Genomic DNA, 25,789 nt, shown 5'->3' with positions numbered 1-25,789 from the left:
GCATTTCTCAGAAATGGGCCCTGAAAAGAAAGCTGACCCAAAGCTTTAAAAGTAGCTAAAATTTGGTGGTTTCAGCTTCTTTTCATTTGGTACAATGGAAAGTGAAAGTACGTACCTGCAACAGTTGCGCTTCTGACAAGTTATTCCTCAGTAATAGGATACTGGCTAGAGAAGAAAATGACTGCAAATCTCATTCTTAAAGTAATTTATTTTTTGTTGTACATGCTTACTGCATAGCAAAATAATGTGTCTGTGTATTTACACGATTTAAATTAATGTCATATTAATATAATAACATTTTTATATTTTACTTCTCAGTACCAAATACTCAAAAATCTCTTCCGTTGCCTCAATAACCTCTGTATGAAGTGCCTTTTATTTAATGTTTGCATGAACAGCATGCTTATGAATGAGACAGTATTGATAACACTGGAGATAACAGAAAGCCTTGCCGTGTTTCATCATAGGTGTCTTGGACAATAAAAACAATGAACAATAGAAGTATTTATAACGTGGGATTATACTGAATTATTAAAGAAAACCTATGGAAATTGTCTATAAATCACCTACAGGGATTTAAATCCCATAGTTTTTTATAGCACACCTGCACATTTCTAGAGCATTTGGGGGTTTAATTATTTGAAGGTTTAATACAAATTTCCTATGTTAAATGGAACTTTATTTCTCCATTCAAGCTCTGATGAATAAAGAACACGCAGTTGCAGTCTGTGTTTACTTATGTCACCAAACTCTATTTGCCTTGGTGCTTTTAAGGCTGTAACTTTAAGTGCTTTGAAAAGAGCAAAGGCTCTATTAGTTTCAGAAGATTTTAGATCATCTCCAACTCAGTTTTTGATCAAGGTTTCTAGAGGTAAAATTGCATACTGACAATTCAGTACACTATGAGTTTATCTTCTGAGTCAACTCAATTTAGATCATAAATCCAGTCCAACTGGGGAGAAGCCATTTGTATTAAAATCATTCAGATTAACTCCACAAATAAAATGTAGGGATTATTCTAGTCTGAAAAGACCATTCTTGAATACTCTGAACCTTTCAAGACTCCTATTAGTTTCAGTTAGATTTCTATGGCAGTTACGTGATGCTTTCCTTCATATTCCCAGTTTCTTCTACTTGTGAGATTATACCAGTTGTGCTGAGCTTTTACGTTTTCATTAAACAACACTATGAATATTAATCATGCTTTGTGAATATTAAAAGCTAAGTCTCTGAGCTGAAGTGCAGGTATGAATTTAAGTAACATTCACTCACTCAAAATGAGTAAGTGAATGCTTTTACCATCATGCAGAAGGGGTAAAGAATCTCCTGATACAAAGAAAACTCAACTTCATGCAGCTGGCTGCATCCTTCCTTCTGTTACTGCTTTATCTTTTTTGAAATACTTTTCATACATGCAAGCTGATGTAAACCTGCAACTAACAGGGGCAGAGCAATTGCAAAAAGGCACAGCTCGTCTATCAAACAATCACAATAGTTTTGGATGACTGTTCAGAGAAAGTAAAAGCCCAGAAGATGGCCACACCTAAAAATCCATTTAAATAATAGTCCTACAGGATTAATTTACCAGAATTTACTCAAATACAACCCCTCCTATGCAAAATCTAGTCTAACAAACTGTATGGGTACCATAAGTAGTTGCACAGTTCTGACAATAGCCTCTATACTGGGGCTCTATTCAGAGAACTGCATGTACATGTAGGTACACCTTAGAAAGGCAAACATTTCAAATGATACATGCATGAAATATTTTTCAGCCATGAAAATGTAAGTATGCTACAAAGTAGGACTCAATCATGAAAAATGTCCAATAACATTAGAAGCAGGTCTCTGTATGGAGTTTCGATTAAGACAAAACCACTGGTTTCCCACAAATGGTGAGTACTACCACATGTTTATTCTGTGGACCAGTAACAGATGGATACTAGTGGAAACGGATATGTTAGAAGGTTTTATCCTTTATTGAAAAATTTTTCTATTGTGGTAATGGGAAAACAGACTTTTTCCTTGGGTATTCACTTGAAATGGAAGTTCTTAAAGTGTCCAAGGAGTTTTCCATCTGCACAGACTGTGATCTTCTGCACCTCTTTGGGAACAAGTCCTTGTAGAATTCCACAGCCTTCTTCTGGAAATGCTTCCCGACAATTACATACAGGACTGGGTTCAGGCAGCTGTTGCTAAAGGCACAGTACGTAGCTACCTGGGTCACTATGTCATTGACTTCTTCCAGGCATTTGAAAGTGGGTGCAAGATAATGGATTGTGTCAATGAATGTACTGATCTGGAATGGAAGCCAGCAAATGATGAACAGCAAGAGCACAGCAAGGACCAGCATGGTGGCTCTCCTCTCTGTCTGGACTAACTTCATTTTTTGTAGCTCACTACTTCGTAAGGTTTTGATGATTTGCACAGTGCAGTAGGTAATTACACAGAGTGGGATCACAAAACCCACAATATTCAGCAAGCAGTTGTTTGCAGGCTCCCAGTAGCTGGCTGGGTAAATAAGAGCACAGGCTGTGATGTTGTATTCTTCGTAATACTGTAAATTTCGGAACATCATTGTAGGTGAGCATATGAGCAAGGCACACACCCAGATAACAAAGCTATTCCATTTGGCACAGACAGTTCGTCGCATTCGTCCAAGAGACATGGTTTTCACCAAGGCCAGATAGCGGTCGATGCTCACTAGTGTCAGGAAATAAATGCTAGAATAAAAGTTTGTGTTACTCATTATGTTGACAGCTTTACAGAGGAACAGGCCAAAAGGCCATTGAAATTCATTAGAAATATTAATGGCCCAGAAAGGTAAAGCACAGACTAACAGTAGGTCAGCAAATGCCATGTTTGCTAGGTAAATTTCGGCCACTGTGCAGCGACTCTTGTGGAAACACAGGACGATGAGGACAAAGGAATTTTCTATGGCTCCCAGAATAAATATAAACCAGAGAAATCCAGGCTGAAAATCCTGTAGCCATTTCCATACATCTGAATTAATACATTCATATCGATTCAGCTGATGCACTCCTGAATTATTGCGGAAGTTTGTTGGACTGACTGTGAGCTCCTGGGTGGCCATGTTGTTGTAAAGTTGTGTAACATTTTCAGTTTTGATGGAAACCATTTCTGTGCAGAGAAAAAGAAAAAGGTGACATGAAATCGTTACATTTAGCTCATTGCTTCAAAAGATGCAATAAGAAAAGCTGGGTCTGCTTTTTGTACTGTCCTAAAAAGCATGGCTTTGAACAGGCTTACAATTCTCTAGGTTGCTTTCTTGCAGACACCCTGCATGCTTGCAGAGAGTTTCACAGACTAAAACACTATGGACTGCATGGACCAATTTTAAGTGGGTGAAACAGAGGGGATAAAGCAACAGCAGATACTGTCACCAACAGGTTAACTGAAGAGAACATTTACCAGCCTGTATTCACTAGAACCAAGCTGCAGCAAGTCTTTTTTAATTCTTTAAGAAGGTTCATTATTACTTTCTCTTATCTTTGTGTATCGATAGCCGTAGTCTCCTAAAGGACAGATGTACCTTGTAAGTCTCGTGTTGCTCATTGTTAAGCTGTTAATTCTGTGGCATGTCCCTCAGTAGTTTACACCCTCTCCTGTAAAGCAAGAATGGGGTGTAATTCAATGGTGCTTCCTCCTCTTTTTCCCCAAATGTTATGACTGTCACAGCAGACATGAAGTTTGCAGTTCTAGTTTGCACTAAGAAAGCTGCAGGAGCAAGGAACAGTGTTTGCAAGCAGTGTGCCTTTCTCAACTTCTCACTGAAATGACCTGTGTATTTCTGTCTCTGTGTTACAATCTCTTTCTGCAAGCAAGTCACAGAAGAGATAAATGGTACAACCTTTGGGAGGGAACTTGATTATAATAGTATTGTCTGCAATGGGTGGGTTGGCAGTTTGGCAAAGTTGGTGGCCATCACGTAAGCCAGAACCTGCCCGCAGCCAGGCTGCAATGAGCCAATTTTGGGTGCATGAGCACAGTCTGAAACCCAGGTGCTGTACTGTGAATATTCTACGGGTCAGAACAGCTTGAAATCTTACAGGGAGCTATTTACGGGCATAAATGTCAGATATGCGCTTAAATTTTACTAAAACCAAACAGAAGTTGAGTGTGCAGCATCCACTCAGTACTGTTAAAATGTTAACTGTGGTTTTTATTGTTGTGCTCTCAGATAATGAATGCTGAGATACTATTCAAATGCAAGACTGTCGTTGCAGATCTGTATATATAATTCTCTGGACTGAGTGACAGAAATGCTGTTTGTCTTTTTGCAGGTCTTTAAAATACCATTGTTTATATTATGGTTTGATTGGAAGCTTTTCAGATGTATTCTTAATTAAGACATTTGTCTGATTCAGCTGGTAACTTGGCAGTAAAAAGGGGACACATTTGTAATTCCTGAAAGGATTGGGTTCTCATTTGTGATGTGGTTACTGGATCTGTTGGCGGATGAGTGTCAGTGCTCAATATGCATATAGACATTTGGCTGTTGGATGCAGAATTACTGAAAAATGGTGGTCATATTTTGTGTACTTAATAAAGCACTGTAGTGCTTGAGAACCAAAAGCAAAGATGAAGATCACATTTTAGTAAGTACAGTAAAGGCAGTAACAGGGGAGACTCTATGCTGTAATATTTATAACAGGGGTGTCAGGCAGGACGGGTGAACTGAATAAAACAGGCAAGTGGAACTGAGAACCTGGAAAGACAAGGCAACCTAAAATGGATTAATGAGTACAAACCAAAATGTCAGCAATGCACATTTCATAACTCGAGCAAGGGAAAGTATTTGCACAAACAGGGTAATGACATTACCTTAATATAGGTATAAGATGTTAAAGTCTTATTCTCCAAGTTCATGCTGCCAAAACCTCAAGTTTTCAAGGACACATCTAACTGCAGGAACATATCTACATCCTTTATCTTGTTTCTTCATTAACCTTGTCATTGTTAGAATCACCTCAATCTTGGGACATCTGTATTCTTTTTTGATTTCTGATTGTTTTCAACCAGCATCTGAAGAATGAGTGGTCGAGCCTCTTTATTACACAGCATTACATGTTGTAGACACTCGCCCAGTGACCTACGCTTTTGGTGACACTGGTTATCATCCGGAGCTTTTAGGTCTAGTGGATATGGGTATTTTTCTTCTATACTAAAAGCAAACATCATTTGCAGTGCATGCTATGCAATATTGCCAATATTCTGATTTATGTCCTCTTTTTATCTTCCAGGTGCAAGCAACTACTGTAGGTTGTAAATGTTTTGGTTAGAAATTTTGGCTTTGTTTGAGCCCTTCCAGGCATAGCAGAGCACCTACACCTATCGTGAATTTTTCTGTGACTTTATTGGTTCATATTTCAGCACAATGGAATATAGGACAATACCAAAAACCTCACTGATACCCAGATAAGCTTGATCTATTGCTTCTGCTTTATCTATTATATCAGATCAGATTCGTCTGAAACAACTTTATTTTTGACAAGTTTATATTGGTATTTCCTTGTTACTTGGTTATTCTCTATTACCCTACATATGTGGATATACTGATTATTTAATATTTTGCTGTCACATTTTCCAGGTATTTAAATGAGAATGACAGGTTTGTAAATCCCCAGGTCCTGCTACTTTGTCTTTTAAAGACAGGTATTACTGTGTTTTGCCCCCTTCGGACTTCTGGAAAATCTCCATTCTCCTTTGATTTCAGACATAAAAACCAATAGCAAAGATTTCCTCTCCTAATTCCTGAACCATGCCAGGGTGGGTTATATAAGACCTTGCCACTTTGTGTAACTCCATATATTTTTTAATTTGTTCTTTCCCAATTCACATAAATCCTATTGTTCAAAGCAATCGTCTTAAATATCAGATCATAATCTTAATTGCTGAGAGGACTAACACAGAGTCATCACTGAACTTTTCATCATTCTCTTGAGTTACTGGTTCCCTTTTCCTTTTGGTAACAGGTCTTGACTTTCCTCCACTAGCCATTTACTTTTTATATATTTCTAGAAACAGTTTATATTACCTCCTACATCCCCTATTAACTGGAACTCATTTTTGTCCAGATGTTTTTGATATCTTTGATGTTCTGAGTTCTTAAATAATAATACCTCAGATGATAGCCATACTTTTCTCTAATTAATCTCCCTATAGCAAAGCCTGGCATCAAGGTGCTGGTATTCATAAACACTTAAATATCTCAAAGCCCAACTTTTGTGGCTGTGAGAGATGTCACTAACAAGTTGCAGCCAACAGTTTCAAGTCTCCCTTTCTGTGTCTGCTGGCACTTTACACTGTAAAAACACATAGAAATACGAATGGATGATCAACAAAAGTCATCGGAGAAGAGAGAAGTTCTGTTGTGCGATGCAATTAGCATTCTGAACCAGCAGAAAGAATTGTAGGTGCACTATTTTATGCTTTGAGTTTGGATGTGTGCACATATCTAATACAATGTTCATTAGCAAATCAGAGAGTGGTCATAAGGACTATGTTGACAATTTCTATGCTTTTCCCTCATTATATTACTAATAGAAAAACAATAAACAGAAATCCATTTGCAGCAAATAACAGCTCAAAAACTGCCTACTGATATATGGTACTTTTCCTACAAATAATCTCTTTTAGATTATTTTTTTTGAGAAGGGAAAGCCCTAGAATACTTTAAAATAAATTAATTATATTACTGTGGTCTAGTAACAGTGTGCAGGTCCTAGTTAAGGTGTGACCAAGTCCATAATATGGGGCTTCTGGCAACCTGCCTCCTTGTCCTTAGCTCAAGCCTTTCCATAAAGCACTGGTAGAAATGTGGGAGTGAACAAGGTAAAATGTGCTAATGATCAATTTACAAACCCTATTAAATGCTGTGCTTGGTGCTATTCTGTATAGCACAGGAAACTCATTTAGAGTATGTGCTTACTGAATAAATTATGATTGACACAGCCACAATTTAGAAATTATTTTTCATTTGCTTATCACAGCTCAGTGAAAATAAATGCGACCCCTTCACACACTCTACAAACACTTTCTGTGCAATGCAGGACAGGCCTAATGTCTCATCTGGGACTCTCAAAAAGATTTTATCTGATGGTTTTCATTGAAACACTGTCCAGGTGAAGCAATCTATCATTAGTTATTATGACAGACTCCTGTGGGGGTTGAATTTGTCCCTGCTGGAGTTCACCTTCTACTGATAGTTATCTCCTCCTCAGTAGTCACTAAAAACATTGTCAGTCATTGTATCATGTTGTTCGAGAATATTTTTTGCATTGGGCACAAATGGCAGGGTTTTGATAGCGGGGGATTGCAGGGTGCCCTGTGTGGGAGGCAGTCGTGACCTTCCCAGAGCTGGTGGCAGCCAGCCCTGTGTCTCTTGTAGACACTGCCCTGACCAAATGGCTGGATCCTGCCAATGCTGCAAATAAAGAACCCTTGCAACAGGCCTGGGAAGAAGGGGTTAACCAACTGTAGTTGCTGTGCTGCTGGATTGTCTTTACAGGAAAGTGGAGAGGGACCCCAAAAAGTTGGTGGTCACCAGTGCCACGGCCTGAAAGCTCTGAGGGCTGAGCACAGACAGTAAAGCACCTTGGTATTGCCTGGTAACCTGGTGGGATGTCCTGCTGGTCAAGGACTGACCTGTATGTACTGTACTGGGGGAAGCATGCCAGGAGACAGGTGTGAGATTATAAGCAAACCAAGGATAACACCTAGAATTGAGGTGTGAAGGGAAAGTTTCCACGTTACAGCTGTACATGCTGGGACCTATGGATGCTCTTGAAAGAAAAGAAGCAGGATATGATGAAGTGGGACAAAAAGCCCTTTAAGGGTCAAGAGCTGTGAGCTAAGAAATGGAAGGGCAGGGGAAAAAAAATCAGAGATCACTTCATGCTGCTACTGGATGTGAGCAAGCTCCAGGACAGCTAAGCCATTTGGTGCATTGCTTTACTCCTCTAACAGGGAAATGCCCATGCTTCATTAGGTGAACATTTTTCACAACCTGGTTTGGATCTGGATGAAGCCCTACAGCTACTGGACTCATGAATCTATTAGTACCTCCACTAGTGGTATTAATCTTTGCTTTTACTATGCAAAACATTTGCTTGTATGCTAAAATATAGTGGAAAACTGCTATGACAGTCTTGGTTATGTGTTTTGCAAGGCCAAGACCTGAAATGTGTAATAAGTATTCAGATTACTGCAATGTTAATTCCAGTAATCTACTCTGTGGGAGCAAGGCAGGGACTTTGTAATGCTTATATTAAAGCTGTTGTGACTTTGCTTGTTACACATTTTGCAGAAACAAGGTGTGAAATTCATAATTAGCATACACTGAGATTGTCAGAATATTAACTTTACTAATGTAGTCCTCAGGGACAAGAGGTGTAGCCTATAACAGATAAATGTTCAGGCTGTTATGATGTTAACCCCTGTAATATGGTTTCCTGGAGCAAATATTGGAATATTAAAAAGTATAGGTACACAGTCATGATACTAACCTGTATAGATTAATCTGCAAGGACAAAGGACAGAGCAGGCCCAAGGCCCCATTTGCCTTTTACTCCAAATGAGGGATTTCTGTGATATGTGATCACTCATGATGAAGGTTGTCTCGAGAGCTTTCCATTAATTTCAGTGAATTTTTAACAAGGGAGTGAAGGATAGGTATGACACCCAGTCTGTAGCACCCTTAACAGTATTTTATAATTACCTGCTTTGCTTTAAGTGCTACCAGCAACGAAAAATGTTTTCAGATATTTATATACAGCTGGCTTGCCATACATACATACAGCTTCATATACAGGTGGCTGTTGATGGCACACAGGAGTGGAAAAGTTGCAAGTACAAACACGGTTTTGAGTGGCTGCATACTGAGAGGAGGACTGGCTCACTTCTGGCATGGTGCTTTCTGAGAAGACAGGTCAGCTACAGAAAGAAATAGCAAAACACCCAAGGCCTGCCACAACCTCTACTCTAAATCTATGTTCCTGTGCAGAGCCAAGCCTGCTTTGATGATATGTATTGTTTGTGTGGGTTTGTCCTCCTGACCATCTCTGAGCCCAGTCTGGGCAGCCAAGTGTCCCCCGGTGGTGCCTATGAGTCTGGCAGCCTTGCTTCTTCACTCTAGTGTTAAAGCCACAATAGATGCAAGAGAGGAGCTGTCAGAGCCATAAGAAGAAAAATGGCATCTCCCTGAGAGATCTGCTGTAACTGAAATTAGAAATACTGGAGCTTAAAAGCTGCCGTAGCTAAGGGTGGTCCTCTGCAGTGCAGTGCACGCAGGGAAGCCTGTGTCCTGCTGGCTCTACATAAGCACTGCTTCTGCTTTCTCAGGAGCTTGGAGTGTCAACCTGATTGACTCAGTAAATTGTTAAGAGACTGTAGAACTTCCCCTAAACTGCCTCATTCCTGACCATCTGACAGGTATTTGCTGGCCAAGGAAAGGTAGGTTTCATTGTAACAGCTTTGGAGGACTTGGTTCCAGAACAATGTCTGTTTGCAAGGAAAAGGAGGGGTTTGTTATAACAAAACAATCTCAGTGCATATTTTCTCCTTTAGCTTCACACCTACAGGTCTAGCAGGTCTGAAGCATGTGTGATGGGGCAGCATAAGCAGAGGCACTGCTCAGCAAGAACCTAAAGGTGTGCTTGCTGGAAGATCGAGGCCATCTTCTGTGATGGACTCTTATTTTTGGAATTTAGTATCAACAAAAATACAGGCAAGACATCCTCCTTATAAATTCTGTACCTTTTCTGTAAGGCTTATTTTCAAACCTTCTATTTCAACCTGCTCTGCTTTCAACCTTTACTACTGCAAAAAAGCATCCTTGTCATGAATCCCCAGTGTACTGAGTCTCTTGTTACCATCTAATCCAAGCCCAGTGGGATTGCTTGTACTCCTCTCTTTGGCTTTAGAAGGGGTTTGATTTGTACTTTGACTGAATATCAAAAGGTAGCATTGTGTGGTTCTTGTGGCATCTCTGAAAGTTACTCAGAACATTCTTTTAATTCTGTTTTACTGAGCTGATATTTGTTATTTTGGAGAGACAGAGGAAGTGTCAGAAACATTCCTAAAACGTTATGCTTTTACTCACTCCATAACTTTATTTTTTAATTTCCAATCTTTGTGTAATGAATCTCTAATGGGCTTTAGCACATGTGAGGTTGTAGATCAGTGGATATATCTTCTGTCAATGTTAGCTTGAACATTTCCTGTTCATTGTTCCTTCTCACCCTACAGCTGCCCTTGCAGTTCATGAGGCTTCATGTTGAACCAAATTGAGGAACCTGACTGGGACAAAAATAACCTTGCAAAAGAAAAAGGTATTTTTAACACAAATCAACTCCCTAATTTGTCAGAAAATTAAGGCAATATAGAAAAGATAAAGTGGAGCTACTTCTCAAAAGTGACATTTTTAGACACCCTTTGGCATGCAAACTTGAAACACACCATGGAAGGACAGTCATTGCTCTGCAGTTAGTATTAAGGGCATTTATGTCAATTATGTTAGGAAAAGTGGGAAAAAAAAAAAAAAAAAAAAAAAGCAGTTCTGTTAAATTAGTTATATCAGTAACAATGAGTCTAACATGAGAATAGGTTATTAATTTTCCCCTCTGGGTGGGAGGTTAAGCCACTCAATTCCAATACTGCCTATTGCAATCAACTAAAGAAAGGTGTAGAGAGAGCACATCTCATAATCAAGTGCAATGAAACACTTTGCATAACATATTTTTTTCCAAGTGGAAATATTGAACATGCTCACTTAGACTCTCCAGTGTTACACTTTTCCTAAAAAATCCCATACTTTTTATCCCCAAATAACTTGGGATATTGTTTTTCAATGCTTTTTATATAAAGTAACTGTGATACTTCTAACAAAAGGTATTATCTATGTGTAAAATAATTATAACTGTGATGGAGAAGAACAGAATGGCTGAACTGCTGTGAGAGCTTCTAGGAGGAGGAACGTATGAACCGTTTTGAGGAGAATTACTGAACACAGGATTTTTGTATATGGAAAAGAGCCAATCTCATTATGAACATGGCTTTGGTTTAGTCCAGATTTGGTGATGGTGTTTGAGTTACAGTCCATATTTGATCTCTGCTTGATGCCATCAACGTTTCAGAAACTCTTCTACTAAAGATTCCCTCCAAAGTGTGGCAAATGTCACCAAAGCTTGATGTTCCTGCCATTCTGAAAGAGCAGTTTTAGTACAATAATTCTATTTAATCTGAACCAAGAAGTAATTATTTTTAACATTAGAGGCTGTTCCAGGATCAAAACAACAGGATTTTCAAGTTTCTTCCGTCACTAAATCATTCAATTTCAATCTTGTCAGCCTCAGAAGTTTTAAAGACCCAGCTGGATAAATCCCAGAGTAGCATGGTCTGATCTCACAGCTGACCCAGCTTTGAGCAAGAGGTTGGACTAGAGACCTTCCAAGGTCCCCTCCAACTTGGATTATCCTAAATTACTTAATTTGTGCTTCTTGTGCTAATAACTGAAACCTCCAGTTGGATTGAGGCCAACAAACAAAGAAGAATCTCAACAGCAAGTGCCCTGGCTCGCTGGAGTGCCCTCACTTATGGGGGATCCTTAGGAAGCCATGGACATTTTTTTGAAAGCACTGTGGGAATTGGCTTTTGCTAAAGTCTTTTTTTAAAGATTGAGACACAAAACTGCCTCATACAAATCACAGACGGAACCAGAGAAAAGGTTTTTTGTGTTCACAGGGGTTTTCAGCAGGGGCAGAAGGCAGCCTGAGTGCCAGGACAGCAGAGCGTGCGCAGCTAGGAGTTGAGAGGCCAACGCCAGCAACTAAACCGTGCCGAGTTAGTCTTCTGCATCTAGGCTGCCATGTGTCACCCTGAGCTGTTGGAGCCGTTTCAATATGTACGTACTGTTCCGTTTACCTTTCTATGATAATCTTTATATTGCTTCGGTTAGGTGGCTAGAAAAGAAAGAAAAGCCCAGAGAGAGAGAGAGAGAGAGAGACACCTGGAAGACTTAAGCAGAGTCATTAAATCAGTGAAGCTGGAGGGATGCACAGGAAATTAAAACAGAAATCTACGTTTGTTGACAACTTGGTCTGGCAGAGCAATGGAGAGTTTTGCCTCTCTTTTCAAAAGAAAACCTGAGGGACTGTATTCAATGTGTATAAAGGAGATTAAAAAATTCTGCGATTTCGAGGGAGAGCTGTAGCCGGGTTTGGGAGGCAATTCAGGTGCTTGAATATGGGTGTTTTGGAAAGTGAAGACTGTCTGGGATGTCTTCATGGAGTTGGTATATGATACAGAACCTCTAAGAGGTCTTCTGGAGACAAGCAAGATATCCTGGAGTTTCTGAAACACCCGCAGACTCTGCAGGGGCTCCTTTGCCCCTTGATGTTAGCACTAAGATTAGAGGGTGTGGGGCATAACTCCATTGTGAAACTAGCAAACCTTTGGGCTTAATAGAGCATTATAGGTACTATAAAATAGAACATTATAGCTGTAAATGAAATGCATAATTATAGCAAAGGAAGATAAGGAAAAGAGTCTCCTGGGAATTAATCTTTTTTAAAAAGTCCAGTTTTAAGAGCTCAAAAAGAGAAGCTGCTGGTTTCTTCCAGAAGAAACGGTTAAAATGTAAGTTTCTGATTTTTAAATATTTGAAAAATAGAATAAAAGCAGCTTGGGTTTATATTTGAAATTAATACGAGTCTGCTGTAGTGCTCAATATATTGGACCTTGGTTTAGTGCTATTTTTAAGGAAAACTCCTGCTGGTCTTTTGGGAGAATAGGGAAACTACCTAGTCAACAGCTAAAGCAGATGAGTTAGAGGCAAAGGCTTTTGGTTTTGCTGTTTTGTGTTTCTTCTGACAAAAGGTATTATCTATGTATAAAATAACAGGGAAAAAACAAAACCTGTCTCTATATACTAATTTTTGCTGACTTTCTGACATTTTAAATATCTGCATGTTCATAACACCTTCCTTATTCCTGAGAACTCTGTATTCCTCAAAGTTGACTTAAAGCCTATCCATATTTTAGCCTTTCATAACTATCTCAAAGGCAACATAAGCTAGAAATATTCAGCAAGAAGTAACTTTTTAAATTAATCACTTTCCTTGTAGAAATATTTCCTCTTCCTTCTCTGAAGTATGGAGAAGAGAAAACACACATCTAGTCAGAATGTAATGTCATACAGCTCTGATCATCTATCATTCCTAATGTAATATTTATAAATGCCATGTATTATTGTATTCTCCGTAGTAATTTTACTGAGAGTAAGTTACAAATGTGAGTGGATTCAGTCTCAGAAATCTTCTTCCTTTGAAAATTTCTCAGATGAGATGTTATAAGGCTACATGATTTACTCTCAGGCAGTGGTGAGCACAAGGGCTAGGAGAGCTTGGGCATGCTTTACTTCTTAAAACCAAGTGCCATGAAGATTTATTTGCAGTTTTCTTGCATGTGTTAGCTCACTTAGCTGCTCTTTGGAGCTGTGTAATTCCTCTTGTAGGGAAACCTTTCATAGATCCTGAATTTCAGTAAATACCCAGAAAAGCATTGCCATTGGTGATGGGTGAGAACATTCCTCTTGCAGAGTAAGACTGCATCAAAGCTTCATGAAATTAAAAAGGAAAGGGTATAAGCAAATAAATAATAGAAAACAACAAATCCCTTGAATACTGTTCTACAGTTGTTTTGAAGCAAGGTACAGTTTGGACAAAGGAATGAAATATCAGGGTAAATCCCTCAGCTGTTTTTTCAAAATAAACCTTCTGCTAATATTTGAAAGAGCTTGGCAATAAAAGTGAAAGAAGTCTGTAACTGTGGGGCCATCAGAAATTGGAAATTTGATACATACAAGACCTGTACATAGTGAGGTGCTCACAGCAACAATTCCCTAAGTTAAATTTAGACCTGAATGACTGGTTTAATGTTTTGTTTTCCTGGAGATTTCTATTATGTTAATGCTGTGCAGCTTTTCCCTTCCCTTTTGTACAGCATGGACTAGTAAACACAGTAGACATCCTGTACGTGTTCAGCAACTTTTACCATTGTAGTTCACAAGCAGAGAAAGGTGAATTAAAAAACTACCAAACTACTCTGAAAACAGAGAAGACAACTTTCTCCTCCTCCCAGCACACACATCAGTTCTGCTGTTCTGATTTACTGAGAGTTTTTTGGGGGTTTTTGTGGGGGTTTTTGTGTTGGTTTTTTTTTTTTTTTTTTTTATCTTCATATTTGATCCAAAATGATGCTTTATATTTCACTCTTGGTAAGGTAAGAGATAGAGGGTCAAACTTTGCAAGTGGTATCAAGCTTTTCCCTTCCTTTTCTCAACTTCTTTAGTGCCTTTGAGGGCAAGCACTAGCTTACAGCAATAACATAAACAGGAATGTTGCTACTTCACGGAGAAAGAATTTCAGATAGTGCCAGGGTAGGACACATCTCTAAATGCCCTGGGTTTAGATTCCCACTCAGACTAGCTTTCAGGCTGAGTGGCTCCCTTTCTCAAAGACACAGAAAGGAGATGCTGAGAAAAATGGAGAGATGAAAATGGCAGATGTAGTTCAGGATCTCTTGAAAATTTCCAATTCACACAGGTGAAGGGGATGGGAAATGTGCCTGATAGAGACAGAGCTATCTTGGGCCCTGATAATTGCTAGGTAGAAATAAAGTATATTTTCACCCATACTTGTAGTATGGGTGAAATAAATCCAAAGCTTGGTCTTATTTGCTTAGACTCACAAAGCTCACTAGTTTCTACCATTGTCTGAAAGGCCTCCTACCAGCAGGGGCAATGATCAGATAATGTTTTGCTCACATTTTTCATCTTTGCAAAGTTTGCAATCAACATTGGATCTGTTGCTGAGAAGATGATCGTTTATTAACGTAATTTATTCCTGTTTCTAGCTGTTTTACCTTCTAGCTTGATAACATTTCCCTGTTGCACTGTCTTTCAAATGATGATGGATGGAAGCAAGCCCAACTGCACATTTTACTGGCAGAAAAGCAGCAAAAGCACTGCTTGGAGTGAGAGTAACATGCTTTGGCACCAGGAACCACACAGAGTGCCCTGGAGGGTGCAATGACTGCTGGGAAAGCATAAACCTTACCCCAGGGCTGAAATCTTGCATGTCCCTTAACCCTCCTGCACTCATGGTGTCTGCCGACAAAGCTGAATTGATTACAGCTCACATAGTTTACCAGAACTATGAGAACAAATGAGAGACTGTAACTTCTTGAATTTTATGGTATGACATGTAGATTTACCAAGTTGGAATAGGGCCAAAGGAGGTAGTATCCCCTCCCCTGAGCACTACAGGCACCACAGGAATTCTGTTGTAGACAAGGGATTGCTAGACCCCATCACCACTGCAAAATTCAAAGAGCTTAACGCACTAATGTTGTGAGACCAATTTAATATCCATTGCAGGAGTCTGATGTCATGTGAAATGGCAGGTCTGATGGTATCAAACACTACAATGAGTCTATCAAGTAGCAGACAATACCTTGAGCCTAGTGAATAGCTAAGGTAACCTGTATCTAGTGATAAAGTAATAAAATGATTTTATCAGGAGTAGCTTGCACAGCTAGATTATATGTCTTTGTTAAAGTATGAATTTCCTGCTTTAGAAAACAACGTTTCCTAAAAAAACAGATAGATCAAAACTGCTGCAAGTACCATGCCGAAAACAGCTAAACTGGAAGAGAAATAGGTGAATTTTCAACTGGCTGATGACAGTTTTTGAGAGGTGGGCTGGAGGATCCATTCCTAGGGTAGGTTCTCAGAACTGGTCTTGACGTTCAACTAATGAAGTAGTTACAGGGTTGGTCTCAGTATGAAAGATAGGAGAGCACATATGAAGTGTCAGTGACACAAATTGCTTGATAACTTCATTACAGAGAACAATGGGAATATCTTGCAGATAGCACTGGACAATATTAATAGAACAACAGAGGTGGAATAATAAGAGGAAAAATATGAAGCAATTCTGTTCCCCAAGAAGATGTGGTAACTGATGCTCCTTTATTCAACCTGATGTAGTAGAGGCTCAGAAGAGCTGTTCAGCACTACACAAAGCTCCACTTAAGGCTTGCACACTGATATGCACATGGGTGTCCTCTAAAGCTTTGCTGTTCGTTGCATTACTCCTACAAGACCTCTTCAGCTCAGTTTAGCCACTCCTTTCTCTTAGCAAATGAAATACTGCTCTTTTCCCTGGGTAGCAGCTCTAAGTTCTCATGACTAGGCAAAACGTGAAGGTCTAATGGCCAAATAGTATTTGCCAGTATTGCTCCCTTTGTGCATTAAATACTTAATGGAGAGATTTGACTTTCAGATGAACTGGCTTTGTGCCCTGAAAGCACTTTACTTCTAGCACCTTGAGAACACTGTAGCAGACATTTAGAAAAATGGCAGAGATCTGCCATCTCCAGTGCCTCCAATCGCTCTCACGTTTACACTGTTGCCAAGGGTATTTGCAGTAATGCAGCATTTCCTGCACATTTTCACCACCGGCTTTGACAAGTATGGCCTTTGATGAAAGCCCAACTGTCTCCAATAGCAAAGACTGGACGCTCATAGTATGGGTGGCTGACTGGTTGCTGTCCCAAAGTCTAATAGCTATTTCAGCTGCTGCTTTCCTCATTTCTTATCATAGAGGTAACTGCTTATTTTACTCTTGATTAAATTGACTAAAATTGAGTTGATATAAGTTCTGTTGCATTTTTCAAAAACATAAAAGATGTTCTAAACTTCAACTACAAAGTCATCCCCCACCAGCAACTGGAAAAGTTTGGGTCACTACTATTTTTTCTGTTGCTGAGAAACAAACTGATGGCTCTGTGCAACCAGAAAAGTCCTTAATGCAGAGGGCATTGCAGGCAGAATCTGTCCACTCTGTAAGTTAGTAATAATGCCCGTGTTCTCTTAATGCCTTCCATCAAAGGGATACATGGACAGCTTCACTGAGTAATGGTGCCGTTTTCAAACAGCACGTTGGGCTCTGACAACAGAACAGGCTAAAAAGTAGGATTAACTATATAATGTTCAAGTGAAATTACAATTTTAATTTCAAGCAGATAGAACTCGGAGGAGATGGTATTTATCCAGGTTGTTCAAGCTAGTACCCCTACCAGATGGGCTTCTTAAGATGGTCTCAGTTTAATTTAGAACCTCTGACAACAGCTGTATACATATCCTGAAGTCTACATTAAACTATAAACTCAGATTTCGACCTCCTGAAAAGCTCTTCTCATGGACCATCCCAATGGTCCCCAGCATCACTGATATGTGTCATGGAAATCAGTACAAACAGGCCATGATGCTAATTGTCTAAATGGTACGTTGTCTTTACCAAAAGAATTGGTGTATTGTTATTTTGTTTTTTAAATTTCAAACTCTTTTAAGAAATCCTAAAAGCAGAATGTGGTAATGCAAGCATTGTTGAGTTCCCTTCTCAAAGAGAAGTCTACTCTGGAATGTGCTTCACTTTTTAAATGATAAACTTCAGAAAGCCATTTTGCCTTGCCCTTCCAAGGCCAAACATGTCCTGATACACTGTTGCTTGAGCAGCTGGGACAGTAATTTCATATAATTTTCATGTATCTGCTCCTGACTTAGCCAGTACACAAAGCATTTGCAATTGGAAGGAGGTCAGTTTTCAGATATCATGATATCCTCACCACAGAGGAGGAAAGCTCAAAATCAGATGCACATACTGGAAATGGTGTGTGTATGTAACTATAGTGAAATTCAGACTGTATTGCAAAAACCTTTATAGCCACAGCAGATAAAAACTGGATATACATCCAAATGTAGACTGTTTTTCTGCTGAAAACCCAGGGGAACTCTAATGATGACAATCTTAAGTGGGAATACACCATATTTCTATTGGAAGAACTAAGTATTCAAATACATGCTGATAGGGATTCGGTGATTAAGAGCACTGGTGTTCACCAAGAAGTCTATCTGCTCTTCCCAGAATGTCAGAGCTGACAAAAAAAACATAGTGAGAATTTAGACAGATTCCCTTTGTATATACCACAGCTCACAAAAACTAAATATGCTTCAAAGATTGAGCAGTCATGTGGTGTCGGGTTGTCACAGGGTGGCTCTGCAGACTGACACAAGATCAGGGACCTTTTCCTGTCTGCACAGTGGTAACAGTTAATGGGTCACACTTTTCTTGTACTTCACACTCACATATTACTACAGCTATGTAGGAAATGCTTTGTGAAAAGTTGGAGGAGGGTAATCTTTTTCCTCTTAAAATGACTATCAAAGCAGAAAGTTTCTGGAGAAACTGATTTTAAAAGAAAGATTTTTCATGAAAGATTTGGGGAATTTTACAGAAAAATATTTTAAAGATGTCTTTTTTGATCTTAAACAAAGGAGAAGACATATTGACTGCTGACAGCTTAGCAGGAGACCCAGATTCACTCTTGCTCTGTCTGGCCAACCAAACACTTTATTATCTTTACAAAGTGGAGCAGCTCCAAAAAAGAGAGAATGAAAGAGCCCTACTCACTACTCTTACTCCCCAGGCTCTTGCTTAAGAAGGAGGATGCCTCATACAAAATATCCAATTTGTGCTACGCATTCCCAGGCAGATTTCTCTGTGTGTCAGTGTGTTCTGTATTTTAGTTTCTTGCTTTTGTTAAAAATACTGTCAAGATTCCTTCATTCTAGACGGGAATTTCACTTCTTCCTTCTGCTCTTCCCAACTTTTCTGTGAAACAGAAATTTTGTCTTCTGGTCAGCTTTGTTAATTTTGAAAAATGTTCTGATACAAGTTAATCATGTCACCATTGCACTTGTGTACCATCACTTCTGCAACTGTTGTAGAACATAAAGCACTGCATAGAATTGCATGCGACAGTTTTTTGCAGCAGGCAGCAAAGGCTCGTGGCAGGATGTCAGGGCAGGAACAAGTGGAGAGGAAATGCCCAGATCTGAGTCCTGGAAAAGAATATAATGCTGCTAAGGAAAACAAACAGAGGAGAAATGCTGCTGCTGGGGAGGAAGGAAGGATGGAAAAATAGAAAGAAAGGAGAAAGAGAGGTTTCATTTCCCAAGAAGGAAAAGGGTTCCAAAACAAATAATGAAAAAGGGTTCCTGACTGAGTCAGGTATATAACAAAGTTATAAGAGTTTTATCTGGGATTTTCATTTAAAATGTTTTAAAACCTAGATACAGACACAGTTTGGATCCTTATTTTACCTAGCTTCAAAATAGTCCAAAATTTGAAATTGTTTGATTCTTGTATTTAAAGTCAAACTTTTATTTGATTTTTTAAAGTTATTTGACCATAGTCTATTTATCCTAGGTCAAACCTTACTGGTATGTTCCATTTAACCCTTTTATAAAAACAGACACAAATGTGCAGTGGGAACTACTTATACAGTAAACCTGTCTACAGTGATACATGATGCAAAGTGTAGCAGAATGAAATTCCAGATGTCTCATACTATACATTTATGACTGTAATCATGTTTCAAATGCCAAGTTGTAGACTACATCTGTTGCTGCCTTCTTACATTTCAAAAAAAGATAAATGTTTCCAACATGCTGAAGGAAACACCTACACAAAACTGACTCCACTTTGTTACTTCTACCTTCTTTTACTTCTGGGAAATGTCCCTTTTGTTTCTCAGAGGAATGATGTAAGAAGAAGGTGAGAGCACACAGTTATCTTACACAACATGCCTGTACATGCTGTTTTTTAAAAAAACACGTATGTTATAAATTAAAACTTCTGTGAACAATATCCCAGCCATTCATGAATTGCATTCATGTCTGATTCATTATGACTATTTTAACTAAGTTGGAATAGTATCACTTTGAAAATAAACTTGCAACTCACAAGAGGAAAAAAAAAAAGAGTAGAGCTATTGAGAAAGCTCTTGAGTTTTCAACCAGTGTCCTTGTTCTTGCAAACGGCTAGTCCATCTTCTTTATTATTTGACTTTCTTACTGTAAATCTCTACAGCAAATGAAGGCTTGTGAGAAGATAACTGCTTTTGCTTGTTTATCTGTCCATGAGGGATAGTCCCAGATCCTCATGACTGGAAATTTTGTCATTAACTAGAAGAAAGAAAAAGATCTTTGCCCAAGCAAAGGAGAAGAAATAAACAAACACAATGGTCTTGATCCTAATAGACTGACACATCAGAAATGTCTGATGAAAATATTTCTTGAATGTTTTGTACAAAATAAAAATCTGGGAACAAGGAAGAAAGTGGTCTAGTCTCCTTGTAGGATTGTCCCCTAGTAATGGGTAGGACAGGCCTACATGGATTATGCAGAGAAATATATATTGTACTTCTCCGACAAGAAGCTAATATATCTTTATCTGTGTTTGCCTATATAGGTGCATATATGCGTGTGTCTATATGTATGTTTATGTGTGTATATAGAGAAAGAATTTCCACAAGACAAACATGTCCTGCTCACCTTTAGTGCCACAAAACATTTGCCTGCTGTTTTTACTCTGGGAGTAAGTGGTTTGCATGTTTCCAGTGCCCAGCACTGTAAGGACCAAGCACAGCAAACCTTTCTGGGTGATGCCAAGGAGAGCAGCCATCTGTGAGCTGGTCTTGAGCAGGTGAAGCGGGATCCTGCATGAGGAGCATGTAGGAGGGCTCTCCAGAGTACAAACACAGTGTCTGAAGGATTTGATTTAGATGACTCAGTCTAAAGAAATAAGAAATGCATCCTTGAGCTCAGATATCACAGACTGAGAGATGAGACCATTATAATAAATAACCTGATGACAGTAGACTGGTTGTAAGATTAATTGGCTGAAGTTCAGCATTAAGCTTAAGCTGTACAGTTACGAAGGCTAAAATTTGGCTTGGAGTTTATTTTGTGTCCCACAGCAAAGTTTACCTGTTATGATAGCTGGGGAATATCCACTGCATAGGTTTCTTTCTTGTCTCCTGATTTCACAGCTAGGAAAAATAAGCCTTTCACAAACCTTTCCCTCTGGAAAAACAAGGCAGAAAAAGGATGTGGCTATGCTATCATGTTTGATAAGCAAGTTACCAGTGAACAAATCACTCATCTCTGCTAACAGATCTGTAAGACCTCATCTACTATAAACTGTCATTACTCTGCTGATGTGGATGGCACTGTGAGCATTCAATCCAGCTGAGGGTCTAGCCTGTGTGGTTAACTGTGTCACTCTTTCTGTCCCTCATCTGGTTCGTTGCTTGGTGTGTGGTTTGCCCCTGTCTAGCAGGTAGGACCCAGAGCACAGCTCTGCAGATATTGCCATACTGTTTGTGTTATCCTGATGACCAGAGGCTTTGGTGATAATGTGCAAAAGTTGTGCAAGCCCAGGGACAGGCTTTGCCTCAAGGAGTTTATAACCTTAAGCAGAAGCCAAATATAATACAGAGAATGTACAATATAACTTGCTATAGGGAAAGACTTCTGGAGAAGGAGATGAGAGGGTGAGTGCAGACCTGAGCTAAAACCTACTCGCATATACTGCAGTATTGCCGTCTTCCTACTTACTTGTTTAAAGATCAGGTCCCACCTTTGAATTATGAAAGCTTCACAGTCGCTTTTTTGTAAAAATTCTCAGTGTACCTGATAAAACAGTTCCAGTTTACTGGCATGTCCACTATCAGCAGGCAGTTTACCCTTCACATCAAGAGAGTGGCTTGGGTTATTCTTTGCTTCATGTGTGTGGGCAGAGAACTCACATGACCCTCTGGAGGGGAACCTGCTGTGCTTCTGTTGTACCCCATGACACTTCAGAGCAGCAGCCCTTCCGTCAGTCAGCAGATAGGATCATAGGAGCATGTAGAATCATATAGCCACGGCAAAGGACCAGAGCTCCTCCAGCAACATACTCCCTTTTGTCCAAGCAGCAACACTGCAGAAGGAAAACCGACTATGGCCACTTCTGTCTCTGGGCATACCTGTATGTATTCTGTCAATATCTAACCATAGTTTGCTCTCTTTTTTTGTGGAGTTTACCTGTAATCTCAGATAACATGAGTGGCAGAAATGGATTTATGCATTTTGGCAGCTCCATTCTCTACAAATCAGCCTAGTCTGAAGTCTGCCGTTGCAACACTATCACCCCTCTGGCATACTTCAGCGTGCAAAGCTCAGCACTAGTGGACCTGCAAACCTTGATAATCAGATTTGTTTTCAGGGATCACAAAAAAACATCCCAAATTTGCTAAATTGAGTTCAGAAGTTAACAAGTAGGGGAGGTAAATATAGCACAGCAGCAAAATTAAGTCAAATCCACCCACCCCTTCACGGAACATCAAGAGTCCTGAAACATCTTGTTGAAGTTTGATGTAGCAGCTTATCTTGGACTTGCTTATCATCAGACTGAAGATAGCATGCTTTCAGCAGACAGCTTTGCTCTTCTTGTTTTTCTGCTCTGTAGCCCATTTGTGTCTGTTCCCCAATATTTAACTCCTTAGTTGGGTGTTGGACCATGACCAGGGTCCCTCAGTCCCTGGGTATTACTTCTAAGTAAATGAGGTGTTACCACTGTGATAAAGTCTGTGTGAAGACAGCAGCCTGTGAAGCCCGAATTTAAAGTGTTGCTGTGGTGCTCTTACCCTCTGCTTTCCCATTGTGGTTGAGCTTACCTACCTCAGGGCTGACACAGTACAGGGATGCGCTCTCCTCCTTCCATCCCTGGTCAGAGGCACCTGGCTGAGAGGAGAAGTTGGTCCACCCATCTGCCTGCCAACCACTGGGCTTGTGAGGCAGCACCCAAAGACTGTACCATAGGGTGTGATTCTTTAGTAGCTACCCATTCACCCAGAGTTACTCTGGTTATAGAGGAATGGCTAAGGAGAGCTTTCCTGTCTAATGCACCATGTTTCTTTACAGCTCTGTATGACCCAGCCAAAGGCATAACTTTTCAGCTAAATATGTGAAGTATGCTAAATGCAGGAAGGAAGGAAGATAATCTGTTAGATAAGGTAGGGGAATGTATGGAGTACAGAGAGAGAGTTTTTGAAAAACCATGAGTGACAACAGAACAAGGCTGACTTACGTTACTTCAAAAGAAAAGTGGAGGGTTTAGCTAAATGGCATTTATTTTCTTTCTTTTTTTTTTTTTTTTACTTTATATTGATTAGCATTGCTAATGAGTTCAGGTGTACTTTTGCTGTTGACTTGGCTGCTGGGAGGGAATTTGTTTTGAAAGCAAAGCTCTATTCTCTGATGAGTTTTCCTAGACTTGTAATATGATTTTTTTTTCCTACTGTGACTTTGAAAACAGTGGGATTTAGGTTTCTAAGAGCTTTTTACTCCCTTTTTCCTATGAAAAACAGACTATCAAACACTGACTATTCTTAAACAGTGAATTTTAGGTTTTTTATAGTACTAAAATTATCTTAAATTCCTCCTGTTTTCTGTTGGAGAAAAGACTTCAAATACTACATAGCTATGAGAATTTTAGAAAGCTGTGTTCCAGTGCAATTATGAGATCTTTATTTCAGGAAGCTCTAACTCAGTAGGAAACGCAGTTTTTCTGTTGGATTGTCGGTACAAAATGTTCAGGTAACTTTGAGTAACTCAGTTAATCTTGTTCTAGCTTGAACAGGACCCAGTGGAAAACCTGACAAAGACTTTCTGGAGGTGTCTCTGCTCTATTACAAAGTCTTTATTAACTGGGGTACATTTATCCCTTCTCTTTGTGTTTTCGCTATTCATACTGAAAACAAGAGAAATATATTTGAAAGTCTATGAATGATTCTGAAGTGTGAAAATGCTTCTCTTCGTTTTTCTCTTAACAATTGCACATTCTCAGAGAAGAGCAGTCAAGATAAAAATCATATGACAGATATTACTCAATATCCTGATACTTCAGTCTTAGAGAGTCTCATATAAAAATAATTTATTTTCTCATGTCTTCTAACTTCTTTAAGAAAATATGTACAGCTGTTCAAGATAAAAGTATTCTCTTATCACAGGAGACAGAATGTGTAAGATTACATAGAGTGTATTAAAACAGGGATTCTAATGACAAACTATTTGAACTCTTTTGGCTTTATAGTTATTTTGCTATTATTATAGAACGGCTGCTTAGGTTACTGAGTAATGGAAAACGAATAGCTAAAAGTATAGCATATTTTTCAACCTTTTGTCTTTTTGTTATAGGACCTAATTACAATCCCAGTTCTAAATTTTTCTTTGTATCAGCTTTTTATAAATCATGCTCTTACTGCATTTATTTTATTTGGATACAGACATTAGAGAGAAATTTATAGTGTTGCTTAAAGGTCATCCAAAACTTTCTTCTTCATCACATCACTCACACACACACACACACACACACACACACTCTTCCTGTCCCACAAAGTTTACAATCAAAATAATAACCAGAGAGAAAACAGTATGTACAGAAAATACAGGGAAAGCCTCTGGTTTCTCCCCACTATTTTGTAGAACATTTCTCAGCTGAAAACAAAGCTAGCTGCTTGTACTTTCGAGGGGGGGGGGGGGTTGGTGAGATGAAAGAATGTGTGCCTATGGTGTGATCAGAGACATGAAATGTCTTCCAGACAGAAGAAATCCTTACTCTCCAGCAGCCCATACACTAGATAGTACCCATGGCAGGTGAAAAGCCTTTGATATGTTGGGTACTTGGAAATAAAGCATATTCTTATAAATACCATAGCTCTGCAAAACCTAACAAGTTACAAAATCACATTAGCAATAATTAGTTTTCTCCTCTTTGTTCCTGGAACACTAACAACATAGGATCTTATGTCACCAAACCAGAAATACATTAAGAATTCAAGAAGTGGTTTTCAAGAAGCAACAAATCATACTGAATTCAAATAATGAGAAATTTTTGTAGTAGAGAGAAGTGGAAACACATACCTTGACTGCAAATTCACCACTGAGCAGGTACAAATGGGTGAAGTGCAACACAACTCTGGGAACAGCCAAGCTCCTTCTGTTGTGTGAATGAGTCTAACTTCTGGTTTTCTGCCCCTCCCTGAGCAGAACAGACTCATCCCTCTGTTGATGACATCAGATTCCTGGATTTTCTCCCACACTATATTTTAAAAGCAATGTTTATCTAATGTATCCAGTATGAGGTCGCTTATACTTAAATATGGGTGGTAAACAACACAAAATCAGCTAAAATAGTGATGTGCCACACTATGTGTATAAAAGTCATGTGTTTGCACAACAACATCCAAAAGTGTGTGCGCACATATGCACACACACATACAAATCTCATCTTGATTCTGGGGGATGGTGGATGCATTTTTTTTTTTACTGGTGTTAGACACAAACCAGAGCTAAACAAGTCAGCTTTCAGCAGGACTTGGATCCATAAAACAGAGATCATACATGTCATTTATAATCTAACATATTATACTTCTTTTTCCATGGGAAGAAATTAACTGTTTATGTTTCTGGAAGACACTGCTCTTCCTCAGCAGAAGTCTCTGGCTACTTGGTCTGCTGAGAATTAATACCGAATCCAAATACCCCTTAAAGATATTAAATTGGACTAAGGTTTCTTCAAGCTTATTGTTGAGGTTTGAACTGAGCCAGCAGGCAGTTGCCACGTGGCTGGCCATTCAACTCTCCCCTCCCCGGTGAAATAGGGGAAGGATAAAAAGAAGAAACTTCATAGGATGAATTAAAAAAAAAGAAATTTACTAATTATTACAAGAAAACAACAGTAACAATAGTGAGTCTAAAAAAATGGGTAAAATGCAGCAGTGGCTTACCAAGCACAGCAACCGCCACCCCTGCCCACAG

General features: G+C 39.2%; 1 protein-coding gene across 4 annotated transcripts; it reads right to left on the bottom strand.

Annotated features, from left to right (window-relative positions):
- Positions 1-253: 253 nt before the first annotated feature.
- BDKRB2 (bradykinin receptor B2) lies at positions 254-25,789 on the bottom strand. Of its 4 annotated transcripts, XM_074909270.1 has the most exons (3): positions 22,649-22,665; positions 20,480-20,719; positions 254-3,141 (listed from the first exon to the last, which is right to left on the bottom strand). In XM_074909270.1, exons 2-3 carry the CDS (start codon positions 20,607-20,609, stop codon positions 1,994-1,996), a joined length of 1,278 nt encoding a protein of 425 aa, XP_074765371.1. In that variant the 5' UTR covers positions 20,610-20,719; positions 22,649-22,665; the 3' UTR covers positions 254-1,993. The 4 variants fall into 4 exon arrangements, with proteins under 4 accessions (XP_074765371.1, XP_074765373.1, XP_074765372.1 ...); XM_074909272.1 differs by lacking the exons at positions 20,480-20,719; positions 22,649-22,665 and adding an exon at positions 25,759-25,789; XM_074909271.1 differs by lacking the exons at positions 20,480-20,719; positions 22,649-22,665 and adding an exon at positions 24,893-24,962.

Source organism: Athene noctua, chromosome 6 (genome assembly GCF_965140245.1).
Source record: "Athene noctua chromosome 6, bAthNoc1.hap1.1, whole genome shotgun sequence".
In the NCBI taxonomy this organism is placed as follows: domain Eukaryota; kingdom Metazoa; phylum Chordata; class Aves; order Strigiformes; family Strigidae; genus Athene; species Athene noctua.
The sequence above is the reverse complement of the archived record's forward strand: the minus strand, read 5'-3'. Positions and strand labels throughout refer to the sequence as shown.